Raw genomic sequence first — 23844 nt, 5'->3', positions numbered from 1 at the left:
CACACACACACACACACACACACACACACACACACCATAGAACTGAAGATGACTTGTAGCTACAGATTGTTTTATTGTTTTGTTGTTACAATGTAGAATATACTGTGTTGACTGAAAGGTAGCTGAGCGTGCATTTTTTCTGTCTCTAGGAAAGGCAGTATTTGTATCGATCAATAAATCTCTAGTAGTCTGTTTTGGTGTACGTCTTTTATCAAAGGCTTTATTAGTGTTTATGTTTGGTTAGGTTGTGTTTACTGTTTGTGATTTAACAGGTGATTTTACAATGTAGCAGACTACTCTAGTCACTCAACTTGAATGGAGTTCTGCTGTGCTTGATGTTCACGTAGTATTGTTTGAGTGTGTGGTGGTCTGGTAGTGTATGCTTATTCTACAGCGTGTCTGATGCGCTGTGCTTCTGTGTGTGTTCTCAGAGCTGAACAGCCCTCCGTCAGCCCCTAGCTCAGAGAAGCAGAGCCCCATGGCCCAACAGAACAGTCCCCAGGGCCAGCCCAGCCCCCTGGCAAACCAGCCCAGCCCCACAGTGACCCAGCCCAGCCCCATGGCCACCCAGCCCAGCCCTGCAGTCACCCAGCCCAGTCCCATGGCCCACCAGAGCCCCATCTCCCAGCCACTAGCCCCTCCACCTGTGATCTACACCCACGACAGCAGGTAAGGCTGACAACCCTGACTCCATCTCAACACGCCATGAGATGACTCCATCTCAACAGACCAGTTCTAGATATTGCTCCTTCAGGATATTTCCACAATTTCACTCACCATGTATACCATTTAAGATGTATGGTTTAGTTTGATCTTTGGGGCTTGAGGTATTGCACTGCCTGCTAGCCCCCATGCTGTGATTGTCCCAGCTCTTTGATACCACTGTGTCTTTTTATAGACTAGCGCTTTATCTCTGGGGTAAAAAACGGTTCCTTGGAGAATACAGGTTGAGAGTGAGTCATACCCTCTCTTTTGTACTCTCTCTCTCTCTCCCTCTCTCTTCAGTTTGTTGTATAACATCACTTACCTCTTATAGCCTACTGAATTATTTACCTAAATAGTTTCTTTATTGACGTGCAGTATGTTGAATATTTTATTTTTCTCTAGAGGTGGGCCCAAAATTGACGGTGTCATTTGCCTTTTTCCTCTTGCTTGACTGAATTTCAAAATCTCTTAGTTCTCTGTTGAATATATTTCCTCCCTCTGAAGGACCGGAGTGTCATAAACCTTTCATGTGGTGAGAAGATCATGTTTTACTTATGCCATGTTCCAAGGCTTTTTCAGTGTAACAAAGACGCTGTTCGTGAAAAGTGTCCGAGAACTAAACCAATCACTTGGCATAACATTCACAGTGCACTTAACCAGCCTGAGTGGAAGTGTTCATGTGGAATGTTGATGGTTCAGTGGTAAACATGTGTTATTTCTCCTCGACTTCCTCCTTTAATCTGATTGGCTTGTTAGTTACAGGTCAGAGGTGAAAGCGAGGCAGGACGTGAAACCGGACATACGACAGCCTCCGTTCACGGACTACCGACAGCCCCCGGTGGACTACAGACACCCTCCGGTGGTTGACTACAGACAGCCACCCACGCTGGACTACAGACACCCTCCGCTGATGGACTACAGACAGCTGTCTACTGACCCACGACAGTTCCCCATGCCAGATTACCGACAGCCACAGATTCAGCCACAGATTCAGCCGCAGGTTCATATGCTCATAAGATCCTACTCCTCACAAACACTTGATTGGGCCATTCTCAGCCACATACTGTACTTGTAGGGCTCAGGTCAAAAGTAGTACAGTGACCTCTACACGCAGAAGAGCTCTCGTATGACTGCACAAAGGATGTGACGGAACACACCTGATGAACCAGAAACACCTGTCAAGCCAATTGTCCCATCACTTTTGGTGGCCTAAAATAGGGGGACTATGTGTCAAAAGTGTTGTAATTTCTCAATGGTGAAACCATTATGTACACAAATACCATCAAATAAAAGCTGAGAATCTCTACTTTAACCTCACAGTTTGATTTCAAATCCAAACTTGTGTCGTGTAGAGCCAAAAGAAGAACAAATTCTTTGTTGTCCCATTACTTACTTACCCGGGGCGCTGTGTATAAGGCCTGCGACGTGACATCTGAAACCCATCCATTGTCTTTCAACCTCATCTGTCTTATGGTGTGGTAATGATACACATGACCGCCATTAGCTTTTGTGATGTTGGTGTTCTCACCCTCACTGTTCCTTGCTGACTGGTGTGTGAATGTGTGTTCTCCTTCAGGACTTTGACTTCTTCACAGTGGAGCTGGAGAAGAGCATGAAGGGTTTTGGCTTCAGCATCCGAGGCGGCCGGGAGTACAAGATGGACCTGTTTGTGCTGCGACTGGCCGAAGATGGCCCCGCCATCCGTAACGGAAGAATGAGGGTAGGCTGATGTGTGATGTCACTTCCTGTGTTGCGCTATAACATCCCAAAAAGTGCTAAGCTCCTCTACCCTTAATTACTTGATGATTATCTCGGCTGCAATTATCATTTTTTAAACCATGAAAAATAATCTGCCTTCTTCACAAATGACTGAGGGAGTACGTGTGATGGATTTGTGATGCTTTGCCTCACGCTGAGTTGTTGGCTGCAAAGACATCTCCACTCTGTCGTCGATAATGCATGAGATGCTCTCAACATTTAGCTTAAAGAATTCATGTCCTTAGTTGCGGGATGTTCTCTCCTGGGATGTAGATGTTGCTACTCAGTCATCATCAGAGGAATGAAATGCTCATATTTTTTTAATTGAGGTGAAGAGGTAGTCGTCGTTGTCCCCCCCCCCTAAGCCTCTTCTCCCATCATCTCTACAATATAACACTTTGACCACTTTATAGCCTGCAGAATGTATGGAGATCTCACTTAGCCTCTGTGATAGCGAGGAGTAGATTACAAGCCTGCTCTGTCATAGTGCTTTTCTATATCTGCTGATGTATCTTGATCATCTCCGACCCGTCACGCTCCTCTCTCTCCCCAATCTCCCCGCTGTGGGACGATGGTGGGCCGCTGTACATTCCTTATCTGTAATGAACCTGTCAGAGATAATGTGTGTAAAATGCCCCCTGGGAGGTATTACTCTCCCTCCCACCACAGTGAGGTAAATGCGGCTTGGCGGGCCTATACCCAAACCTAACCGAGTGGGGATGAGAGATGGCTACGCACCACTCTCTCTCTCTCTCTCTCTCTCTCTCTCTCTCGCTCGCTCTCTCTCTCCTCGAAGCCAGAGTGATGATTTATGCCATGCCTAATCACAGCCTTTAAATCCCCACTCAAATTCCGCACACAGGCCATTTGAACCCTGATCTCAGGGAAATGAGTTGTTGGGGCTCAGGTAAGAGGTGGAATAATGGAGCACTAGCATTGAAATGAGCCGACCGTGCCTGGCTTCAAGAGCTGTTACTGGCGTTCAAGAGCCTGTAGTAGTGCGTATCCCTGTAGATCTCCCAGGCTAACTATCAGAGAGATTTAGCGAGCTAGGCTAATGCTAAGGCTAGCACCTGGAGGAGAGTGGTCCTAGGTTAACCGTGTTTCTACTGGAACGAGTAATAAGCTAGGAAGACTGTGGGTGTGCTATTGGTACCCTATGTCCAGCCTTATACAGTACTTTCACTTTCACTTTCTCTCACCGATTTAAAGGTGATGACCAAGGTTAGCGGTTAGCCGTAGCCTTTCAAGATTTTCCATCCTGTCAAAAGATGAAAATTAATGAGCACACTGTCCCTTCCCGCTCTCTCCACCCCCGTCCAGAGTGGCGTAATGACACTTAACAACTCCCCCTCTCTTTGTCGATCGTCGGACTCCACTTTTCACTTTCAAATGACTCGTCATTAGAGGAGGACTTTTCCATTTGTTACAGTAATTGGATGAATACTTTTGGCTCGGCTCCACCCGGTCTCCTCCCTATTCATCAAGGCTGCTCTGGGCAATCAGAGCCTTTAGGGAAAAGCTGACCTTTGACTTTTGAGGATGTAGTCAAAAAGAGGTCATGACCTCTAGCCTGTTATCAGGGAAGAGTACTGTAGTCGAGTTAGTCAAATGAGTGCAACTAACTGACAGACGACCATGTTCAGCCCTGTACCATGGTAAACAGGCAGAAGCAGGACTTTTACATTGGTATTCAGGAGGGTCTCCTCTTTAGTCCCAGTCCTCCCTGCGGGGAAAAGTGTCTCCCATAATTCCATCCAAATGACATGAAATTACTGCTGAAATTAATTACAACTGACACCCATTCATGAGTGGTAATGCTGATTAGCACTTAGAGTGGCTGATGGCACCCGAATGAATTATAGATCCATATTGATCCTGATAAATTGCCGTCCACAATGAATGAGCCTTGGTAATTTTATGCTTAATATGTGGTGTGTCGCACATCTCAAAACCTGGCAAGAAATAATTGCCTCAGTCTTTGGTGTGCAGGCGTCTTAATTTGCAATGTGTGCATTTGGGATTAAAACAATTTTGCCATACATTTAATGCATGTTTATATAACATGTAGAGCCCAGTGTGTTGTCCACTGGGAATAGATGCAGCATGTGAAAACAAACAGACACGCACACACACACACACACACATAACCACACACACGCGCACACACACACACACACACACACACACATAACCACACACACACACACACACACACACACACCCCCACACACACATAACCACACCATGTCTTCTCTCTCTCCCTCCGCAGGTTGGAGACCAGATCATTGAGATCAATGGGGAGACCACGAGGGACATGACTCATGCCCGGGCCATCGAGCTGATCAAGTCGGGAGGGCGACGTGTCCGTCTGCTTCTGAAGAGGGGTACAGGGCAGGTCCCCGAGTATGGTGGGTGTCATCTGAATCCCCCTAACCCCCTCTCTTTCCCTCCAGGACCCTCAGGCCTAGCCTCACCTAGCTGTTACTCACTCAAATCCCCACAACTCACTGATATCAGTAACACTAATCTCTTAATGACCCTTTACAGTAGTGAGTCAGAGGCACTGTCATGTCATGTGACATCCTCATAGAACTTTCAGTCTTTCCTCTTGTAGACAGTGCTTATTTACAGTACGGCATGGCTCTCTCTAAATGTTGTTATATCTTCTATTCATAATAACTGTCTTTCGCTATAATTAATATTGATTAAACATTTCACACTCTTAATAAACTGTTTCTCTTGACTAACAGTAGTGTAAGTATCCATTGCCTTTGATTTAACCCTAATGACTGGTCTAGGTTGTTACCTCCCCTCCTTTAGGAATGGTACCTTCCAGTCTCTCCATGTGCATGAAAAGTGACAAGCATGGCTCCCCCTATTTCTTCCTAATGGGCCACTCTAAAGACACGGTTTGTGAAGATCTGCATGCATTTCTACCACTCTAATTCTACGTGTGCTGGGTTTGGTTGGTTCGTGGTGTGGTGTGGTGTGTCGTGGTGTGGTGTGCAGTGCGGTGAAGCTGTGACTGTCTGGTCAGAACACACTGGCTCCTCCTTCAATCAAATCACCATGACATCACAACACCCAACACAAACCCATGACACAATCCGACATTCCTCCTGGTAGATGGGCAGTTACCGACAAGCGGACACGATATGAATCTACTCAGTCGTATTTCATCAGAAATACCGCAACAGATTATTCACTCAGCGTGAGCCTGACTGAGTCTGTGAGGAGACATTTATTACTGCAGCACCTCAGGGAATGACAGCACCTATCAGCCCCCAGTCGATAATAGGGTACTAATGCGCCAGCCGCTCCCCAGGCCCCCGTGCCCCAGAGTCACACTCGTGCTGAGCCGAGCCTGCAGGGAGACTGCTGAGGCCAGCACTCCGGTGCCAAACCCTCCCTGTGAAATACAATCATCAGGAGCTGGCTTTGGCAAGCCCACAGTCTTTAAAACACAGGCTATAACAGAGCTGCCCGTCTCTACTGCCTGGCTGCCTGTCTTCTCCACAGCCCTGGTCTTTTATGACAGCTGTTTAATGTCTCTTTCTCTCTCTCTCTCTCTCTGTCCGACTCTCTCTCTCTCTCTCTCTCTCTCTTCCTCTCCTCTCTCTCTCTGAAGGGTATTACCTGTCCGATGGGGGACATAAACCGGTAAAATACGCACAAACAGGCCATTACACGGTCAGCCAGAGGACGTCATGTTTAATCATTGCACATCACATTCCATATCAAGCCTGTGTGTTCCGGGCAGTACTGTCACATGAAATGGAAATTGCCAGCTTAACATGGATGTTTGTGTGGATTTATCTAGATCTATTACAGCAGGCTAATGGTTTATTTGCATACTGGGGAGGATGCACTGTATCGTAGCAATAATGGCACACAATGTGCCTTTTAGAACATTTAGTATACTTAACATTCTAAAGTACCAAGGTACTGTATATCTTCGAGTAATGTACTGTATCCATTGTAACAAAAAACAAATGCAAAGCTTACCAGTATACTGATGAATGAATTAAGTCAATGAAAAGCTGTTATGTTTTGAACCACACAACATGATTTTGTGCATGTACTGTGTGTGTGTGTGTGTGTGCGTGTGTGTGTGTGTGTGTGTGTGTGTGTGTGGGTGTGTCTAGACGTTTGCATTAGCAGCTCTGTATAGTGCGGGGGTATGCAAGATGTAGCCCAATGTGTTAAAGGACAGTTAACTGGCCAACAGAGCCCTCAGAAGAGCACAGCCGTATGTGAGGTGACAGCAGGCATTAGCTCAGCGTGTGACGATCGCAGGTCTCCAACCCCACACACACATTACCTCACACATCCCCATTGGGCCACATAGCAGCAAGGAGACAGGATGTCACTTCAATACACCAAGCAGAGGGAGAGGGCTGGCACGATGAGCCGCTGTGAAATCCCAGGCTCTCAGGAAGCGGCAGGCAGCTCCCGAACCGGCTGTGAGCTGCAGCCTAGGGCTCCCAAACTCCAAACCCTGACAGTAGCCTGGAGAGTCTGTCTATAATGAGGCTTGGTGGAGCTATGCTAGCCTCTGCCCCCTGCCAGAGTATTGATAATGAGTGATAACCTCGCGAGGGGGCTTCAGGTGGTGGGCTTCAGTGGTGCAGAGAGAGGAGCTAACAGGCCTGCTGAGCAGGAGCAGGGTCTCAGGAGGAATAGGGGGCTCCATTTAGCCGCTACCGTGGTTGGTTACTCAGCCCTTAGCACCCGGAGAGAGACAGGCCCGCGGTTTTCTCTCCTTGGCTAAAGCACCACCTTATTCAGCACATCATCCATTCCATTAAACCCGTTTTCGATTTCCTGTCCACTTTTGTAGAAGTGCCTTGGCTGGAGCTTTAAAGGGGAGCTGGAGAACCTAGATTTATGCTGCCAAAAAGTCAAGTTGCCTTATGACATGGGAGGAAGGGAATTGTGGTCCTTAGAGTTTTCATTTGCAGGCTGTACCAATAGATTAGTTGTGTTGATTGTTCTGGTTCCTAGGGGATGTTGATGTCCCAATAGACTAAAGGCTTCTTTGCTGGCTGTGTGTGTGTGTGTGTGTGTGTGTGTGTGTGTGTGTGTGGGGGGGGGGGGGGGGGGGGTGTGTGGGTGTGTGGGTGTTGATTGGTTAAGACTGTCCTTTCCCACGACTAACTGTGTGTCCGTGTGTCCCAGCAGACAATACCACCCCCTGGGATGCTCGCCCTTCAGCCTCCCCAAGCCTGTCGGAAGTAGCCCAGCCCCTCGACAGTCTGACCATGCCATCGCCTTCATCTCATCTGACCCCGTCCCTCGACCCGGCTTACCTGCCGCCCCCGGATGTCCCACGGGAGCCTGGGCCCGCGCCAGAGAGCAGGGCGGCGCGCTCCCAGAGCCCCCGGAAGGCCGAGCCGCTTAATCCGGACCAGACCGGCCAGGGGAGGAGGGCAGCCCCACCCAGTGTGAGTGGGAGCGGCAGAGCCAAGCAGAAAGAGGGTGGCAGGTCCACCCACCGAGGGAGTGGCCCGAGGGGACAGCCCACCGTTGAGGGGGCGGGGGGGCGGGACGAGCAGCCCGGAGAGCCCAAACCCTCCAAAAGCTCCAGGGGAAGGTCTAAGGAGAGGAAAGCAGGAGAGAGCAGCAGCAACCCCACTGGGAAAAGTGAACCCACCCAGTCCCCCAAAGGCTCCGAGCCATCGCACACAAACTCAAACGGGAACGGTGGCGATGGCAGTGGAGCCCAGAGCAGCAGCAGCAGCAGCCAGCCAGACAGCAGTGGTGGGCAGCAGGCGGAGACGGCGGAGGAGAAGCCCAGGCACAGGGAACCAGAGAGGGGCCCCGGAGAGAGCCGCCCCTGCCGCCCAAACAAGAGCACCAGCAGCGGCAACAGCAGCAGCAGCAGCGCAGCAGGCAGAAAGGCCACTGTCTCCCCTGGGCCCTGGAAGATCCCTGGGTCTGACAAGCTGCCCAGCACACTGCGCTCCGGCACGTCCACTGTGAGCAGATAACACCATCATCAACCCACCCCAGGCCAGGCTGGGCTCGGCTAGGCTAGGCTACACCCATCTGGGCTAGGGCTAGCCACCCCACTGGCCCCCCCCCCCTTGCCCCTGCCTTCCCCTGAGACCTCAGGTGCAAGAGGGGATTTCTCCATGCGTTTTTAGAGAAACCATTTTTATTTATATTGTACTCTAAATTATTTTGAGAGATATTACACCCACCACCTTAAGAACTGGAAGCATCCACTTTCAAATCAAAAAAAAAAAAGAAGAAGAAGCCAAGCAGAATGTGTGTAGCGTGATAGGATCCCGCGGCGGTGTCGGGGTCCAAACACAGGAACTTTATTTGGAAGTGCTGAACCCCATAGCACTCCAACCGGGGACCTACATGCAAATTTAACCACTGACGTGACCTGACCACGGTTGGTTGACACTGCAGTTTTTTTTTTTTTATACAACGGAGTCTATTTTATGAAAAGGAATGTTGAAGAGGGTTTGCCTGTTTTTGTGTATTTGAATAGAGAGTATGAAGAACTACAAAAAGAGTATTACGCATCAATGGAACTTTGCCTTAAACAAGATTGTATGGGACTGAAGCTATCTCGAATAATCTATCAAATGATATAGAAATAGATATATTATATGAGTATGAATATGTGGGACATATGTAAATATGATCATCTCTAAGCATACCTAGTTGGCCCGATGGTAGTTCTGCGAGACGGCGTATATTCTGGATGAGCAAAGGAACACAACACAGTATTCAACACTCCCATTTCTCCACTCCTCAGTCCAGCCCGGTACTGCATCTCTGCGCTGTGTGGACTACTCTCGGAGACTGCAGTGGACTGCACAGTCTATTTGTGCTTGAATCATCAATGTTCAATGGCTGTGTCACTGAGTCCATTTTCGCCCTCACTGTGCTTCGCAAACAAAGCAATTTGTGAAGGTTTGTCTGGTGGACTGAAGAAAGAGTGAAGGCTCATGGGATATCGGGGCAGAGTGCCTTACGATCAGAGACCGACATACAGGTCTGATATGGAGTCAGAGGGCAGAGAACAGTCTTCAGAGGGTTCAATATGGGCTGCTATGGAGTCTGTCAATGTCCCAATAGTCAAATACATTGGTGCCAAGATGGACGTTCATGTTTTTGAACAGTACTGTATCTCTGATAGCAGAAATGAGTACTCTAGATCCAGCCCCACTGATTGGTGGCACAGTATTTATTTGGTCAGGTAACGGAAGCAAATCTGTCCACTTTCATATGCTGTTCAATTGAAGGTCCTTTACTCGTGCCATCTTTTTGGGGTTATAACAGTGATTATAACTGACTTCGTAATGAGGTCTAATATCAAACCTTTTGGCAGTATTTCTCCATTGTTACTACAGTAAAGCTGCACAGAGTGGAGCTCTGAGGTAAGTATGTTGCAGAAGGCTTCATTAGTAGTGCTGGTGGGGAAGTCATTAGAGAGAGAACCGTTGCCATTCATCAGAAACTCATTTATCGAATATTTGTCTAATAGTCTGTGACTTTACTTAATGCACTCAATTTATAGATGAGATGAGATGAGATGAGAGCTGCTTTTATCTCCCAAAGACACATGTGCATACATTACATCTGACATGTCCGTCTGAAAATTCTTTTTCAAAATGTGTTTTGGCTTAGTCTAAAGTGATTCTGTCCCCACGGTTAATTGCATTAATTTATATACGGCTCTTTCCCAGACTGCATCTCAATTAACTTTTCAACTATGACGGTCTAGTTCCATCAAGGCAGCGTCTGCACTGCCTATTGTCAACACAATCGTCCCCTTCAAGTCTTGTCTGAGGCAAAGGCTAATTCATCTGTCGCTCTCTGATAACTATTGTACAACGAGAGATGACGATGATCTGGTCATTATGAGATGCAAAAATCATTCTTGGAGATAAAGAAAAGTAATTGAGGAGCAATCTGAACGTTTCACATTTTTTAGTGTTAATTTTCCCCTACACAGAGCTAACAATCGGAGACAGAGAATGACATTGGCAGAACAAAGCCCAATGCCCCTCGGGTGGAGGAAATGCACACAGTCTGTCAGAATAGGAGTGTGGGAGGGGAGTCATTCTGTGAGCCATTGTTATTCCTGATTAAAAGAGGTGGAGAAAAAATAAAGATTTTAAAGCACAAACTCTGGCATTGAGGATTGGCATACACATTGTTGTAGGTAACTGAGACCAGACTGAGTGGCAATGCCTTCTATGGCTGAGCCACTGTGCCCTGACCATAGGTGTGCCAACAACACAATCATACCCGAGAGAGCAGAACTGTCTCCGTAGTTGACTGCACGTTCCTCCTGACTCATCTCTCTCTCTCTCATGACTTGTGTGTAAAATAGAGACAGAGAGAGGGGTGTGTCCTCTGCTCTTCTTTGCACAGTTCACTGCTTTTCTTGTCTGAGTTGTCTGCATCTGGCCAACTGTAAGTACTTTTCTATGGAAATCAAAAAGAGATAGATATCTAAAAAAAAAAAAAAAAGTGAGTGTGTTGAAATGGCACGTAAACATGAACCCCCTCCCATGCAGCTCGGTATCACTGTGTCGTGTTAGCGGTGTTATTGACCTTGTACAGCTGTATCTCTATACAAATGACTCAATGTATTATTGATAGTCACAAAGACTGTAAGTGAGCAACTATTTTTATGAAATGCAACACTATGGATATATTAACTTTTGCAGAAATCTTGTTTACTGTATATTATTCTGAAATGCTGTCAAAATAAAATCTTGACACGGTGTAAAAACATCCATTTCAGACAAGCTGTCATCTGTTTGTGTCACTCTGTTCAGGATCTTATGGCACGTGATAAGCTTGCCAAGAGAAAGTGTCAACAGTTCGCGTCGTTCTCCAATAGATTCTGCTTTTCACATGATGTTTCACCGTATGACCACATCGGGGCAGTGCTGTGTAGGGAAAGATTAAAATGACTGTAGAGGTAGAGCGTTGTATTGTTGTGTTCATCCTGTGTATGAACAATTCAACAAAATTAAACGAAAACAAAAAAAAACATTGATAAAGGCTTCAATCACAAATCAAACATTACATTTTTCTATAAAAAGAAATCGTCCATGGTTTGTGAACATTGCACCTTCTCATTGTTTCCACTTGGGGGCGAGTTTGACTTATTTTGTGCTCTGCACTTGTTTCATAACATTTGTTTTTCTTACCCAAATTCATGGAGGTGTACGTTTTCAAATGACAATTATTTCAGCTTGCACTTCAAATCAGTTCATTTGATTTCATGAGCCTGTTTTAGCTTTGAACAATTAGCATTTAAGGTTACAAAATATCTCTTTCTTATTCTAATTATTCAATCCAGAAAAGAATGATGACTTAGACACTATCATAAAGCCCCTAACTCTCCCATGCCACCTGTGTGCCAGCCTCCATCAAGACTAACAGCCTTCAGGATATCTCAACCAGTGCAGGCAGGTGGAGGTAGAAATTGGAGGACAGGCTCATTGTAATGCATGGAACGGAATAATAATGCGTTCCATGCATTACAATGAGCCTGTCCTCCGATTTCTGCCCCCACCAGCCTCCACTGATCTCAACGTCTGACTAACAGCAGTTAAACAGAATGGAATGCAGCTTGTTATTCTGATGGCCATTGCTAAAAGAGCTCCATATTCAGAAACTTGGAAGAAAAACAAAGTCTGTTGGCCCTAATGTTAGCAAAACAATCCTGATAAGAGATCTGTTATCAAACTTCGAAGTTCTATCTTATTGTTCTTCCAAATATTGTTTTGTTATTGTTATTGTTCTCCCATTTTTGATGAAGTATTTCTTGACCTTGAGGTTATGCTCAGAGCTTTCTCTCTTGTCTCCCTATGACATCTGGAGTTCTCCTCTAATCGTCAGTTTGAAATAAGGACACACAGATTAGACACCACTGGTACATTCTCAATCTGTGTCAAACACAATTATCTGCCTTTTCTCCAGTTTAAAGGGATTTTCGGAAATTGGTTCTGGGAAATCTGTGTAGTTTCTGGTTGCTATTTACCAGTATCTGCATTTGGTTATCTACTGTAATGTTGGTCTGATTTGAGAAGCATATACAGCCTCAGTATATGTATCAATCACTCCTTGAATACTGGCTGGGCTTAACATATGAGTTATATGTCACTCAAAACCAGATGTGTGAACTAGGCATTGCAGGCTTCAGTCCATTGTGAAGTGCAGTGAAGTATTTGTATGCAGAGAGGCCTGTGCATCAAAGCAACTGGGAGATGAGATAACAGCTATAGCCTGCAGAGACCATCGTAACAGGACTCAGACAAACCCTCCGGCAGAGACGGGGTGGGGTGGCTGTTGTACTCTGATCAGGAGAATATCAATCCTGGACCATACAAGGAGTTTCCACTGGGAGAAAGACACGCACACTATGTCTCCCCTAGTCATTAGCCAGCTCTTCTATGCGGAAAAGCCCCTTAGCCTCTAATGGAGTGGTTCGATTAAAAATCATTGGTGAAGCACAAGATGAGATGTAGGAAAGAGAGTTTTATCTGTGTTTCTAAGGGCGGAGGGTTTTGTTCTGTAATAATAAGCACAATATGAAACACCATGACTTACATTTTCTGCCCAGGTACTGACCAGATATGGACCAGGTACTGAACAGATACGGACCAGGTACTGAACAGATACGGACCAGGTACTGACCAGATACTGACCAGGTACTGACCAGATACGGACCAAGTACTTTCCAGATACAGACCAGGTACTGACCAGATACGGACCAGGTACGGACCAGGTACTGACCAGATACTGACCAGCTACTGACCAGATACTGACAGATTCCTTTGCAGAGTTCTGCATGCTAGTTGACTGAGCGTGTCTCTGGCCTTTTCACTGTGCTGTGATTTGTCAAGCGCTACACAGTATGTGTTATGACTACTGCCTTACACTTTACTAAAGGTTAACATAAATAGGAAACATTTACCGCAGATATAAAATAAGCATTTGAGATGTTGCTCTGAATAATATTGACCTGTCATTGGACCATAACTCTTAATACAAGTAAATATGTCTTTTGGAGCCTTTGGGCCTACTTTTGCCCAGAAAGAAAATCTAACAGTAAACTTCTCTAATAAAGAAGTAACAGTAAAGTATCTGAAAGGTTATCTGAGGTCAGGCTGCTGGAGTTTGTGTTCTGGACCAGAGAACAAATGAACTCTCATTCTTTCCTTATCAGCATATCTCTCAACTCTCCTGTATCGGTGTATCTCTCCTGTTGAGGAGTCGGGCATGTTTCCAGACTAAAGCCGTAAGTCTCCTCCTCCTTGGCTGACACACTCCACCACTGTGACCTCAGCAGCACCAACCTGTTTGTACAGAATGCTCAAAGAAAATAACGCACACCATAGCATGATGAGGTGCAGGCTGGCAGGTGAAACTTAAAAGGTAGAAAGAGAACTGCACACTCTTTCTCCGATGCTAATTATTTATTGTACCATTCCGGCAGCAAGCTGCCTTATTCAGGGTTTCATCATAGCCACATTACCTCATTCTCTTCTGCCTATTAGACATACAGCCTGTCCCATTGTTATTTTGAAGTTTGAATATAGGCTACAGTACAATCCTTTAAGGATATTCATCGTGTGCTAAGCTTTCAGAGAGAGGTGTATTGCACACACAGGATTACCAGTGTAAGAATGCAGACAGATTGTAGTCAAGGGTATGTGGAGGTATTTTAGCACTTTTGGTTTGGATGGGCAAATAGATGCACTGCACTGTGGTTGTATGGAGAGGGAGTCACTTCCTGGTCTGTTTTTGAGCGAATAAAGAAAGAGATGATCCTGTTCCCTTTCTGTTGACAATACTGTAGAGGAGCTACCTAGTGAGGAGCTACACACTTAGGGTCAGCCATGTTGTGAAGGGTATGGATAACCCATGCCTGGCTGCAATACGCCTAGCCTACCTTAAGTACAGAACAATAAACCTCTCATGTTCTCAAAGTGCCCATTCAATAGAAGAATAAACAGACCTGTATAATGAACATTCAGCTTGCCACTGCAGTGAATGAACAATGTCATTCATCTCGGACCAACTGATTTTTTAGAAGAACACAATGTGATGGACTAGATTTATAAGAATACAATGTCTATGCACATTCAATAGTATTCATTAATAGAGATTACCAGGTGTAACCGAGGATAAGGTGGCAGGGAGAATCAAAAACAAAACTCTCCTTAGTTTAGTTGGGGATGCCATCAGGAGAATAAGTTCAACGTGTCTTAAATAAAATGTATATATAAATACTTAAGTCGCTTTGGATAAAAGCGTCTGCCGAATAATTTAAATGTTAAATATGTCAAACATAATGACCCCTTTGGAGTGGTAGATCAGATGTAAGCTATTGGTTACAGGATGGTAGGTTGGGAACAGGCTTGAAAGTACATAGTCTATCGTAATATTCATCGTTTGAACATAGGCCCTTCTATGTGGAAAAGCCCCTTAGTCCCTTTCATTGCGATGGAAGTCTGCCAAAAGAAACATGACATAGGTTATCATCACTGACTGCAGGCAATAGAACATAGAAAAAGTCGGTGGCTGCGCAATCGCCATGCGTAAATGTGTGTCTGTCTGCCATACAGAACACGCCCTGCCCGCTCTCAACCAATATCTTCAGTACCCGCGCCTCTCCTGCTCTACGCACTGTAGTGGCGAGGCGTGCGAGTGGCCGGCTGGCGCGGGCTAGGACAGACAGTGAAAGTATTCCAAAGCAACGGTCGAGACAAGGGAGGGGGCGGCAGTCTCCAGCTGACAGACGCACGTTTCAGTTCGGGGTTGCAACGCCGCAGACAAAACTTAGAACCATAGGAGTTAATTATCCCACCCATGATAAAGGTAGGCATGATGTTATTATTTTTGGTGGAATTCTCAAAATCACGTCCAGGTCATTGCGTATTTATTGGGGAATGCTGGAGTCGCGAGGTGCTGATCTCTCATTGCTAGCCAGATGATGTATTATCAGGGGCATGGATACAGTGTTTGTACCGCTAGATTTAAAGCCATCGCAATGTTTACCAAGATAGACACTTGTTTGCTATGTGGAATATTTACTGAGATGTTTTTGTCATTCATCCAAAATGTTTGATTTAGTGCACACGAGCTGCAGTAGTAGTCATTGTAGCAAATGTTATTCGAGATAAAAGCAGCGGCCAGTCACGCTAGCTCAGCTAGCTTAAGAAGCCTATTGGTTATGGAAGCGTCCGTTCATAAATTGCCATTTCCTAATATGTATGTTTGTGAATGTTGTCGCGAGCATGGACATACAACTAGTCTACATATAGCTTCATGAGCGTCATAAATAATGCTAAGAAGAAAGGAGGAATGACGGTATACCGTATAATAACTCTTCAGAAAGGACTGTCATATCGGTTTAATGTCCACTGCTTGTTCATGTGGAATCTGCTCTGGCTCTCACCGAATTCATTCAATGAACGAAGACGTTGGCAGTGATCCCTGCGCCGGGCACTAAATGGCGACGCGCTCTCTAGATCCCCATGCGTAATGAGGACGATTTTGGAGACATACTGTACTGTATGTTCATGTGTTCACAGAACCTGGTATGTTATGTGTGTAATGATGCCCATGAGAATACCCAAACAGAAATATATATCCAGAAATGTGCCCTGCTCTAGCATATGGGACCTTTGAATGTGTTAGTTCGAACATACTTCTATGTACACTGCAGAGGTAAATGAGATAAAAGTTCACTTTTGCGGGCAGCCGTCTACTTAGCCACACATTGTCATTCAGGTGTTTGGTGTGTTAAAATAGCTTCTAATAGACGTCCCCAGTTTAAAAAGGATATATATTTTTTAAATGTCACAAATAGCTGTAATTATCATCTGGGGCTGACCTATATTTAGTTTTAGATATGACAGGTAACCTCAATTAGACTGTTGTCTGCTTTAATGTTTATGAGAAAGGTACTTTCTGTGTGTGTGTGTGTGTGTGTGTGTGTGTGTGTGTGTGTGTGTGTGTGTGTGTGTGTGTGTGAGTCATGTGAGTCTTGTCTAACTGTTTGTCCATCTTGTCAGTGTTGTAATTTCCATTTGACTGCTTAAACATTGACACCTCCTCGCCTTCGGCCCAGAGATTGTATCTTACCATGAATGTGAGGATGGTATTATTTTAAGGTGATTCCTGTATGCAGCTAATGCAATTTCCTGCTTAGGTACCACAATTGATGAATCCTGACACTCTTGACTGAGCATTGAGCTATATTTCACCCGCAATTTCCTTATTTATCTCTGGGTCATAACCTCTCCATTCCTTTGCTGCCCATCCTCCTCTCCTGAAATTGTGCGGAGAGGCAGGCACACAGCTTAGTCTCTCTCTCTCTCTCTCTCTCTCTCTCTCTCTCTCTCTCTCTCTCTCTCTCTCATTCTCTCTCTTTATTTCCCCCCTCTCTCTCCTCTCCTCTCCTCCCCTCTCCTCTCCTCTCCTCTCCTCTCCTGAGCTCAGGGGAATGCTAAGGCCGTAAAGTGAGGACATGTTTATGGTTGAAGAGATTGCAAGAGCCTCGGAGGCACTTTTAGAACCGTTCTGCTTGCAAGAGTATCAGAAACCAGTCAGTTTGGTCAGTCAGGTCAAACATGAGTTTGCATAAAATAAGGGGTTTGTTAAGCACAATTACAGTGAATTACAGCCTTGTATGGTGTTGGCTGTGTATCTCCTAATTTACGGGGCAATCTGCAATTGGTACATCAATTGTTGGACTTTTAAATTAATGATATATAGCCATCGATTCTTAAAGAATATTTCATTTATAATAACTTATAAATGCTTCATTAGGTTTGTTCAACTGTCTTACCCCATCAGAACCCAAATTATAAGCTTGTTTTACTTTACAAATGCTATATAGCTTTAAAACATGGTTAAATCTATCATTTTTATGTCATGGATGGTCAGTCCTTGCATCCATAGCTCTGTCTATGAAATTGAGCCGCATCCCTCAGCTGTTTACCAAAAAAGTGTCGGAGAGCCTGCTTTGTTGTTGTTTGATTTACAGATTGCACCTTTAACTGTCATCTCCTCGTGTTTCCATCATTATGCATTTGATTGTGGTGGTTTAGTTAATATAGAAGAAACACTTTAACATAAATGGTTACGTGTCAATTACTGGTATGTTGTAGCATGACATGCTTTGCAAGTTACGCCAACATACAGTATCAGTTTGGGTTTATTGCGTAATAAAGCCCATGTGATTGTACAGGTATGCCACCTTAACTGCAGGTGTGACCAATGGGAAGAGGACGTGAGCAGCTGTCTGCATTCCTGTCATTTCAGGAATGCCAACCTTGGTAAACACAGCCGTCACACCGCATGAGGATGTCAAACGATGACTCGTCTGAATCACCCAGTCAACCTTTAATCACCTCAGTCATAACTCCAGGTGATTCACCGCCAGTTAATACAAATACATATGACAGAGACTGTTAGAAAACAAATACGTAACTCTAAAAAAGAAAATGTGATTATTATATCCCACGGCTTGCTATCAAAATCATATGTATAAGGACTCACAAGTAGTGTTTAAGGTCATTATGAGTCTTTATGTCTGTCATGCATATAATGGCTTAATTAATGCTTTATGGATGTTACCTTATCACCACTCTAAGTAAAGTGTTACCAGATTATTTATGGTAATATTACTTTGCCCCCTGTCCCAGTCACAGACGATCCCCTTAATGAGTGTGAATGTAATCTCAGAAACACATGCCAATCATAGCAGTGAGTGAGTTGGCACAGCTCGTTGGAAGGCACTAGGATGTGAATCACATTGTGTAGTATAGAGTACCACTCTGAAAGGTGCTGGGATGTGAATCACACTGTATAGTATAGAGTACCACTCTGAAAGGTGCTGGGATGTGAATCACACTGTATAGTATAGAGTACCACTCTGAAAGGCGCTAGGATGTGAATCACACTGTATAGTATAGAGTACCACTCTGAAAGGCGCTAGGATGTGAATCACGCTGTATAGTATAACCTACGACTCTGTCAATGCACTGTGGGAGCAAGCTGCCAAGAGAGAGAAAATGAACAGAAGGAAAATATCATATTGATAAAGGAAAAGAGAAGAGTAAGGGAAACAGAAAGGAGGAGGTCGGAACAGGAGAAGTGTGGTAGGAAAAGAGGGAGAAGAAATGAAGCACAAGGCGGTGGTAACTCCAGGAGGAGATGAAAAGAAAGACTGTGCACCTACCGCCCATCCCTCATGGCAGGTCCCCGATACCTCTACATCAGCACAGAGCGGCCAGTATTAACGAGCAGGAGAGGGGGCCGAGGCCACAGGGAGGGGGGCTGTCAGCGTCCAGGCCCCTCCTGAGGATGGATAGTCTTTCTGGAAGAGGGAGACGGGGAGACATGGGGGGGAGGGGCTGCTTACCCCGACACTATTAGGAGGTCATTTGATGTAATATTTTACTCCTCAAGCTAGGGGAATGAATTAATGGTTGTAAATCCCCACCCCCCAACACTTGCTTGGAGCTGAATGGGAGTGGCCCAAGTTAAATGGGAGTGGCCCCCGCTGAATGGGCATGGTCCAAACTCAATGGGAGTGGCCCAAGCAGGAATGGGAGTGGCCCAAACTGACAGCTGCAGAGAGAGCCCTGAAACACAGGTTGGGATTGAGGGCTGGCTCAAGTGTAATCCACTGTCAAAACAATTAGGTGACACACACAGATGTGTTTACAGTCAGTGTGACAAAACAAAATGTCACACCCTGAGGGGTAGTGCGAACGAAGTAGGTGTGATCTCAAGAGATGCTGGCATTTTACCAATTATTGTGCCTCCTAACTTGTAATAGCAGTTGAGCCCAGGCAGAGATACTGGACCAGCTGTGTTGTTTGTAGAAGCAGCCAGTCAACTCTGTCACCTTTCTGTCTGAATGAGCCTTGTTTCTCCATCAATGGTTGGACTGACTGACTGCCATACACAGAGAGAACCCAGGGTGAACAACCTCCACCAGCCTCCACTGGTGTGTGAGTGTGTGCGTGCGTGCGTGCGCGTGCTCGCATGCCTGTGTGTACGTTTGTGTGTGCGTGTTCAACGACGTCCTCCCGATTGTGTGAATGCAATGCAACCCTCTCTATGGAAATAATAGTGGTGACTGCTGTGCTTTCCTTATGCAAATAGGAAATGCCGCTCTCTGATCTCCACAGTAAACACATCCATTCGACTTCATTCAGTGCCTCTCAATGAGCTTGGGAAATAGAAATACTATAAATAATAATAATAATAATAATAATAATACCTCCAGCCTTAATATGTAGTGATGTCTCTCTCAGATCCTATTAGGGATTTCAGTGGTAGGGTGGCTCAGCCTGCCAGACTCTTATCTGAGGTTTGGACCGCTGCCCAGACCAGGATCCTATGCATGTATGGCTGAGGCTCATTCACAAAATCCATCCATATACCTTCACCTTCAACCTTCACCTTCAACCTTCACCTTCAACCTTCACCTCAACCTTCACCTCAACCTTCACCTCAACCTTCACCTTCAACCTTCACCTCAACCTTCACCTTCAACCTTCACCTTCAACCTTCACCTCCAACCTTCACCTTCAACCTTCACCTTCAACCTTCACCTCAACCTTCACCTTCAACCTTCACCTCAACCTTCACCTTCAACCTTCACCTTCAACCTTCACCTTCAACCTTCACCTCAACCTTCACTTTCAACCTTCACCTCAACCTTCACCTCAACCTTCACCTCAGCCTTCATAACTAACAGTCACCTACAGGGAGAGTGTGGTGTTTAATTGTACAGGATGCAATATAGATATCCAGTTGTGATGTTGGTGTTTTATGAGAGGAGTCTCAGCAGGTGTAGTGAGCAGTAAAGTGGCCCCTCTGAGACTAGCCTGCACTTTGTTTCACTTACAAGAAGAGAGCAGCATTTTATTCTTTTATGTCTCCGGCTGCCTGGCCTTGCATCCCCTGAACAAACAACAAACAACAACAACAGTGTGCTTTTGGCTCAAATTTATTTCACCGTGACTTACCCTTCTGTGAAAGAAGAATCCACACAGCTCCCTTGAAGCCTGTGTGTGTGTGTGTGTGTGTGTGTGTGTGTGTGTGTGTGTGTGTAAAGGTTGTAGCCCCCACCTCATAGACAGTTATAACAGTGTAATCATGACAGTTGGTATATGCTACACGTTGGGAGCACCATGCTATGTGTGATAGGAGGCAACAGGGGATGTTCTTGTGTGTCAAATTCACAAAGGACTGAGAGTTCACGATGTTACTGGTTGAAATGCCAGTGGTATAAATCTTGTGCAGGAGTATAATCTCCCCGCCAACGGTCTCTACCCCTACCTATACAGTCTCCACCCCTCCCTATAATCACAATGCAAGGCAAGTAGATGGACTTCATACCCAGACAATCTCCTTGTCATTAATTATAGACCCTAAAAAAGGCCCTTCATTAAGTATGTATGTGTGTGTGTGTGTGTGTGTGTGTGTGTGTGTGTGTGTGTGTGTGTGTGTGTGTGTGTGTGTGTGTGTGTGTGTGTGTGTGTGTGTGTGTGTGAAGTAGCGCATTACTGTGTGTCATGCACACGTCTCCCCTCTCCTCTCCTGTTCTCTGTAATCTATCTCTCTTCTACTCGATACTTCATAGGAGTAGACTTGAGCTTGCTTGCCATGCATGTGGTTCCATTCCTGTAGACAGCGCAGGCCTCAGTCACAAGGAGCCTGAAGACGGAGCTAGTCCACGTGAAGGTGTAAAGCCACCTGTGCTAATCCATTATTGAGCATGTCACACCAGATCCAAGAGAAAGGTACAGTAAGTATTTATGGAGGGGATAGGGCAGCAGGAAGAATTGGTGCCCCAGCAAGCGATACCGCTCTTTCCACATCAGGGAAATGAGCTTGTGGTGGGGTGAGTGACAGGCCTGCAGTGGCCCCATGCCCCCAGTGCCCTAACCTGGTGATGAGAGGCTGTCAGCAGCAACCCCAATTAAGCCCTGTTCCCATCAGCAACTTGTCTGTGTGTGTGTGTGTGTGTGTGTGTGTGTGTGTGTGTGTGTGTGTGTGTGTGCGTGTGTGCGTGCGTGCGTGCATGCGTACGTGCGTGTTTGTGGCTGGTGAGAGGGTTTGGGGGCCACCACAGTGTTAATGAGTGACTGAAACGGGTAATTATCCACCACAGGGCTAAGAGAGGCTGACAGCTGTGCCCTGTCCCCTACCCCCCCCCCCACCCCCCCCCCCCCCACCCACACCCCCACCCCCACCCCCTCCTTCTTATATAGCCCTGTTCATGTATTTATGTGTGGTATATAATATCATGCGTGTAAAATGTGTGTGGGTTGACATAATTGAACACGTGATGTGTTTTCGAATGATAGGCTTAGTTTTTTTTCTGCCCTTAGGGATTCTTAATGTCATGTTTAAGTGGCTAGTGGAAAAAGAGTTGAAAAAACGGTGGGCTTATGTGTTCTCCACCTCATACTGTAGATGTTAACATGTTGCTTTTTTCTCTAACCGTACCTCTTGGGGTTTTTCCTTTGGCAGGCCAAAGCTAACCTGAATGATTTAGGCTAGCTAGCTAGGCTAATGACCGCGAAGCCAGCGTTATCTATCACAAAACTGACGCCATGTACCTGGGCTCTATCACTCAGAGAGGGGTGCTGTAATTACAGAATCACTCTGATCACTGAGATAATGTGTAACAATATCTAGGCCTGGTACGCACGCGCGCATGCTCGCACACGCACACGCACACGCACACACACCCACACACACCGAGGGCATGAGGCTGGAGACCAACCATGTTCATAGGGCAAATTTACTGATTAAATGGAACAGGGTGAAAGTAGTAATTCAATTACTCTTAAATGGAATGACGAACATGTGAAAATAAATACAGCTTAAAGCATTAAAGGTCACACAGCTAATGGTATTAATTTTAATTAGACGCAATTAGACGCCTACTGTGCGAGGCGGCAGAAAAACAAAGAGAAAAAAAAAGCCTGTTTTTGTGTGGTTGGTATGATGCAATCTCTCACAGGGGCCCTCCAGAGTGCACTGTGTGAAGACTGTGGTGACGTCCTGCTGTGTATTGGGAAGCGTTTCGACCTTAAAGTTCGTCTAGTTTGTACAATACGACCTACATAGCTGAGAATCCGAAGCTCTCAGTTCATGACACATCATTGAAGAAAGGCCTTAGACAGAGATTCTTCAGTAACAGTAGAGGTGTGTGTGTGTGTGTGTGTGTGTGTGTGTGTGTGTGTGTGTGTGTGTGTGTGTGTGTGTGTGTGTGTGTGTGTGTGTGTGTGTGTGTGTGTGTGTGTGTGTCTGAGTTGCTGACACAGTGGTGTCTGCTAGGAGAGGGTTGGGTCGTCCCACACAAGGGGAGTAGTCAGTGAACTGAGGGGACAGACACCTGTGTCAGCCCATCAACTTCAGTTTGATGTTCCTTCAAATGTTTCTTTCAAACTGATGTTAGGGTAGAAAAAAACTATTTGTTTCGACAAAGGCTCTCGTTTTGCCAGCAGGCTTTTCCTCTATTAGTCATAAAGGAGTCACATAGCATTATGTTTTAAATCCATATTTTTCTTCAGGGGGTAATTTGTTGGAATGGTCATCTCTTCTCCGATCTAATGACTAACGGTGTATCCCTCCGAGCTCAGGCCAAAGAGCACCGTATAAAAGAGAGAGAGAGAAGAGAGAACTAATTTCCTTTATAGTTCAATTTCCTGTGAGCTTGAGATGTCTTCCAGAGATAGGGACCAAAGGAAGCCTTAGCAGCGTGTTGCGTAAGAGAATACGAAACGAGAAATAGCATCAAACATTTATGAAGAGCTCAGTGACTGCGAGCCCTTTGTACCACGAGTTCGCCTCATCAGGAAGATCATAATAATCAACCTCCATCATCTGTGTCATCCATCTCAGTCTCTTAGCAGTGATCTGTATTTGGCCTGTGAGTCAGCACGGGCAGGCTGTCCGTCTGCGCCCCTAAAGTAGGGCACGATGGCTCCTGTGTGTGGTGGCTTCCTGAGAGTGCGGGATGCCAGGATGTTGGACAAGATAGCGCTGCTGGCAGCATGGTGCTCAACCCGCTGCCGCTGAAAACCCCCCAAAGAAGTGAAAGTGGTTGGCTGTGCTTACTGTTCGGACATGGCCTGTGGTTTGAGTTGTCGCCAGGTTGGCATGGGCATGAGAAGAAGTGCCCCGCTGCGGTGGCAGACTGCACTTTGCACGCTCGGTTCTCAGGGGGGGGACGGGGGGACTTAAGCTGTTGTTGTGCAAGGGCTGACTTCTCTTTGTGTCAGTAGGCACTGAACATTCAAGAAGACTAATGTCCCCTTAATTGTTGGCAGTCACAGTCTGTTTTCCTCGTTAGAT

General features: G+C 45.8%; 1 protein-coding gene across 1 annotated transcript in view; it reads left to right on the top strand.

Annotated features, from left to right (window-relative positions):
- Nucleotides 1–11220, top strand: part of magi2a (membrane associated guanylate kinase, WW and PDZ domain containing 2a) — a 139496-nt gene extending 128276 nt beyond the window's left edge. Inside the window, exons 17-21 of the mRNA XM_083692281.1 lie at nt 432–669; nt 1462–1681; nt 2282–2425; nt 4736–4874; nt 7648–11220. Coding sequence (XP_083548407.1) covers nt 432–669; nt 1462–1681; nt 2282–2425; nt 4736–4874; nt 7648–8456 — 1550 coding nt within the window. The 3' untranslated portion in view covers nt 8457–11220. The remainder of the gene's footprint in view (nt 1–431; nt 670–1461; nt 1682–2281; nt 2426–4735; nt 4875–7647) is intronic.
- Nucleotides 11221–23844: the final 12624 nt, after the last annotated feature.

Source organism: Argentina silus (genome assembly GCF_951799395.1).
Source record: "Argentina silus genome assembly, chromosome: 20".
Classification (NCBI taxonomy): Eukaryota; Metazoa; Chordata; class Actinopteri; order Argentiniformes; family Argentinidae; genus Argentina; species Argentina silus.
The sequence above is the reverse complement of the archived record's forward strand: the minus strand, read 5'-3'. Positions and strand labels throughout refer to the sequence as shown.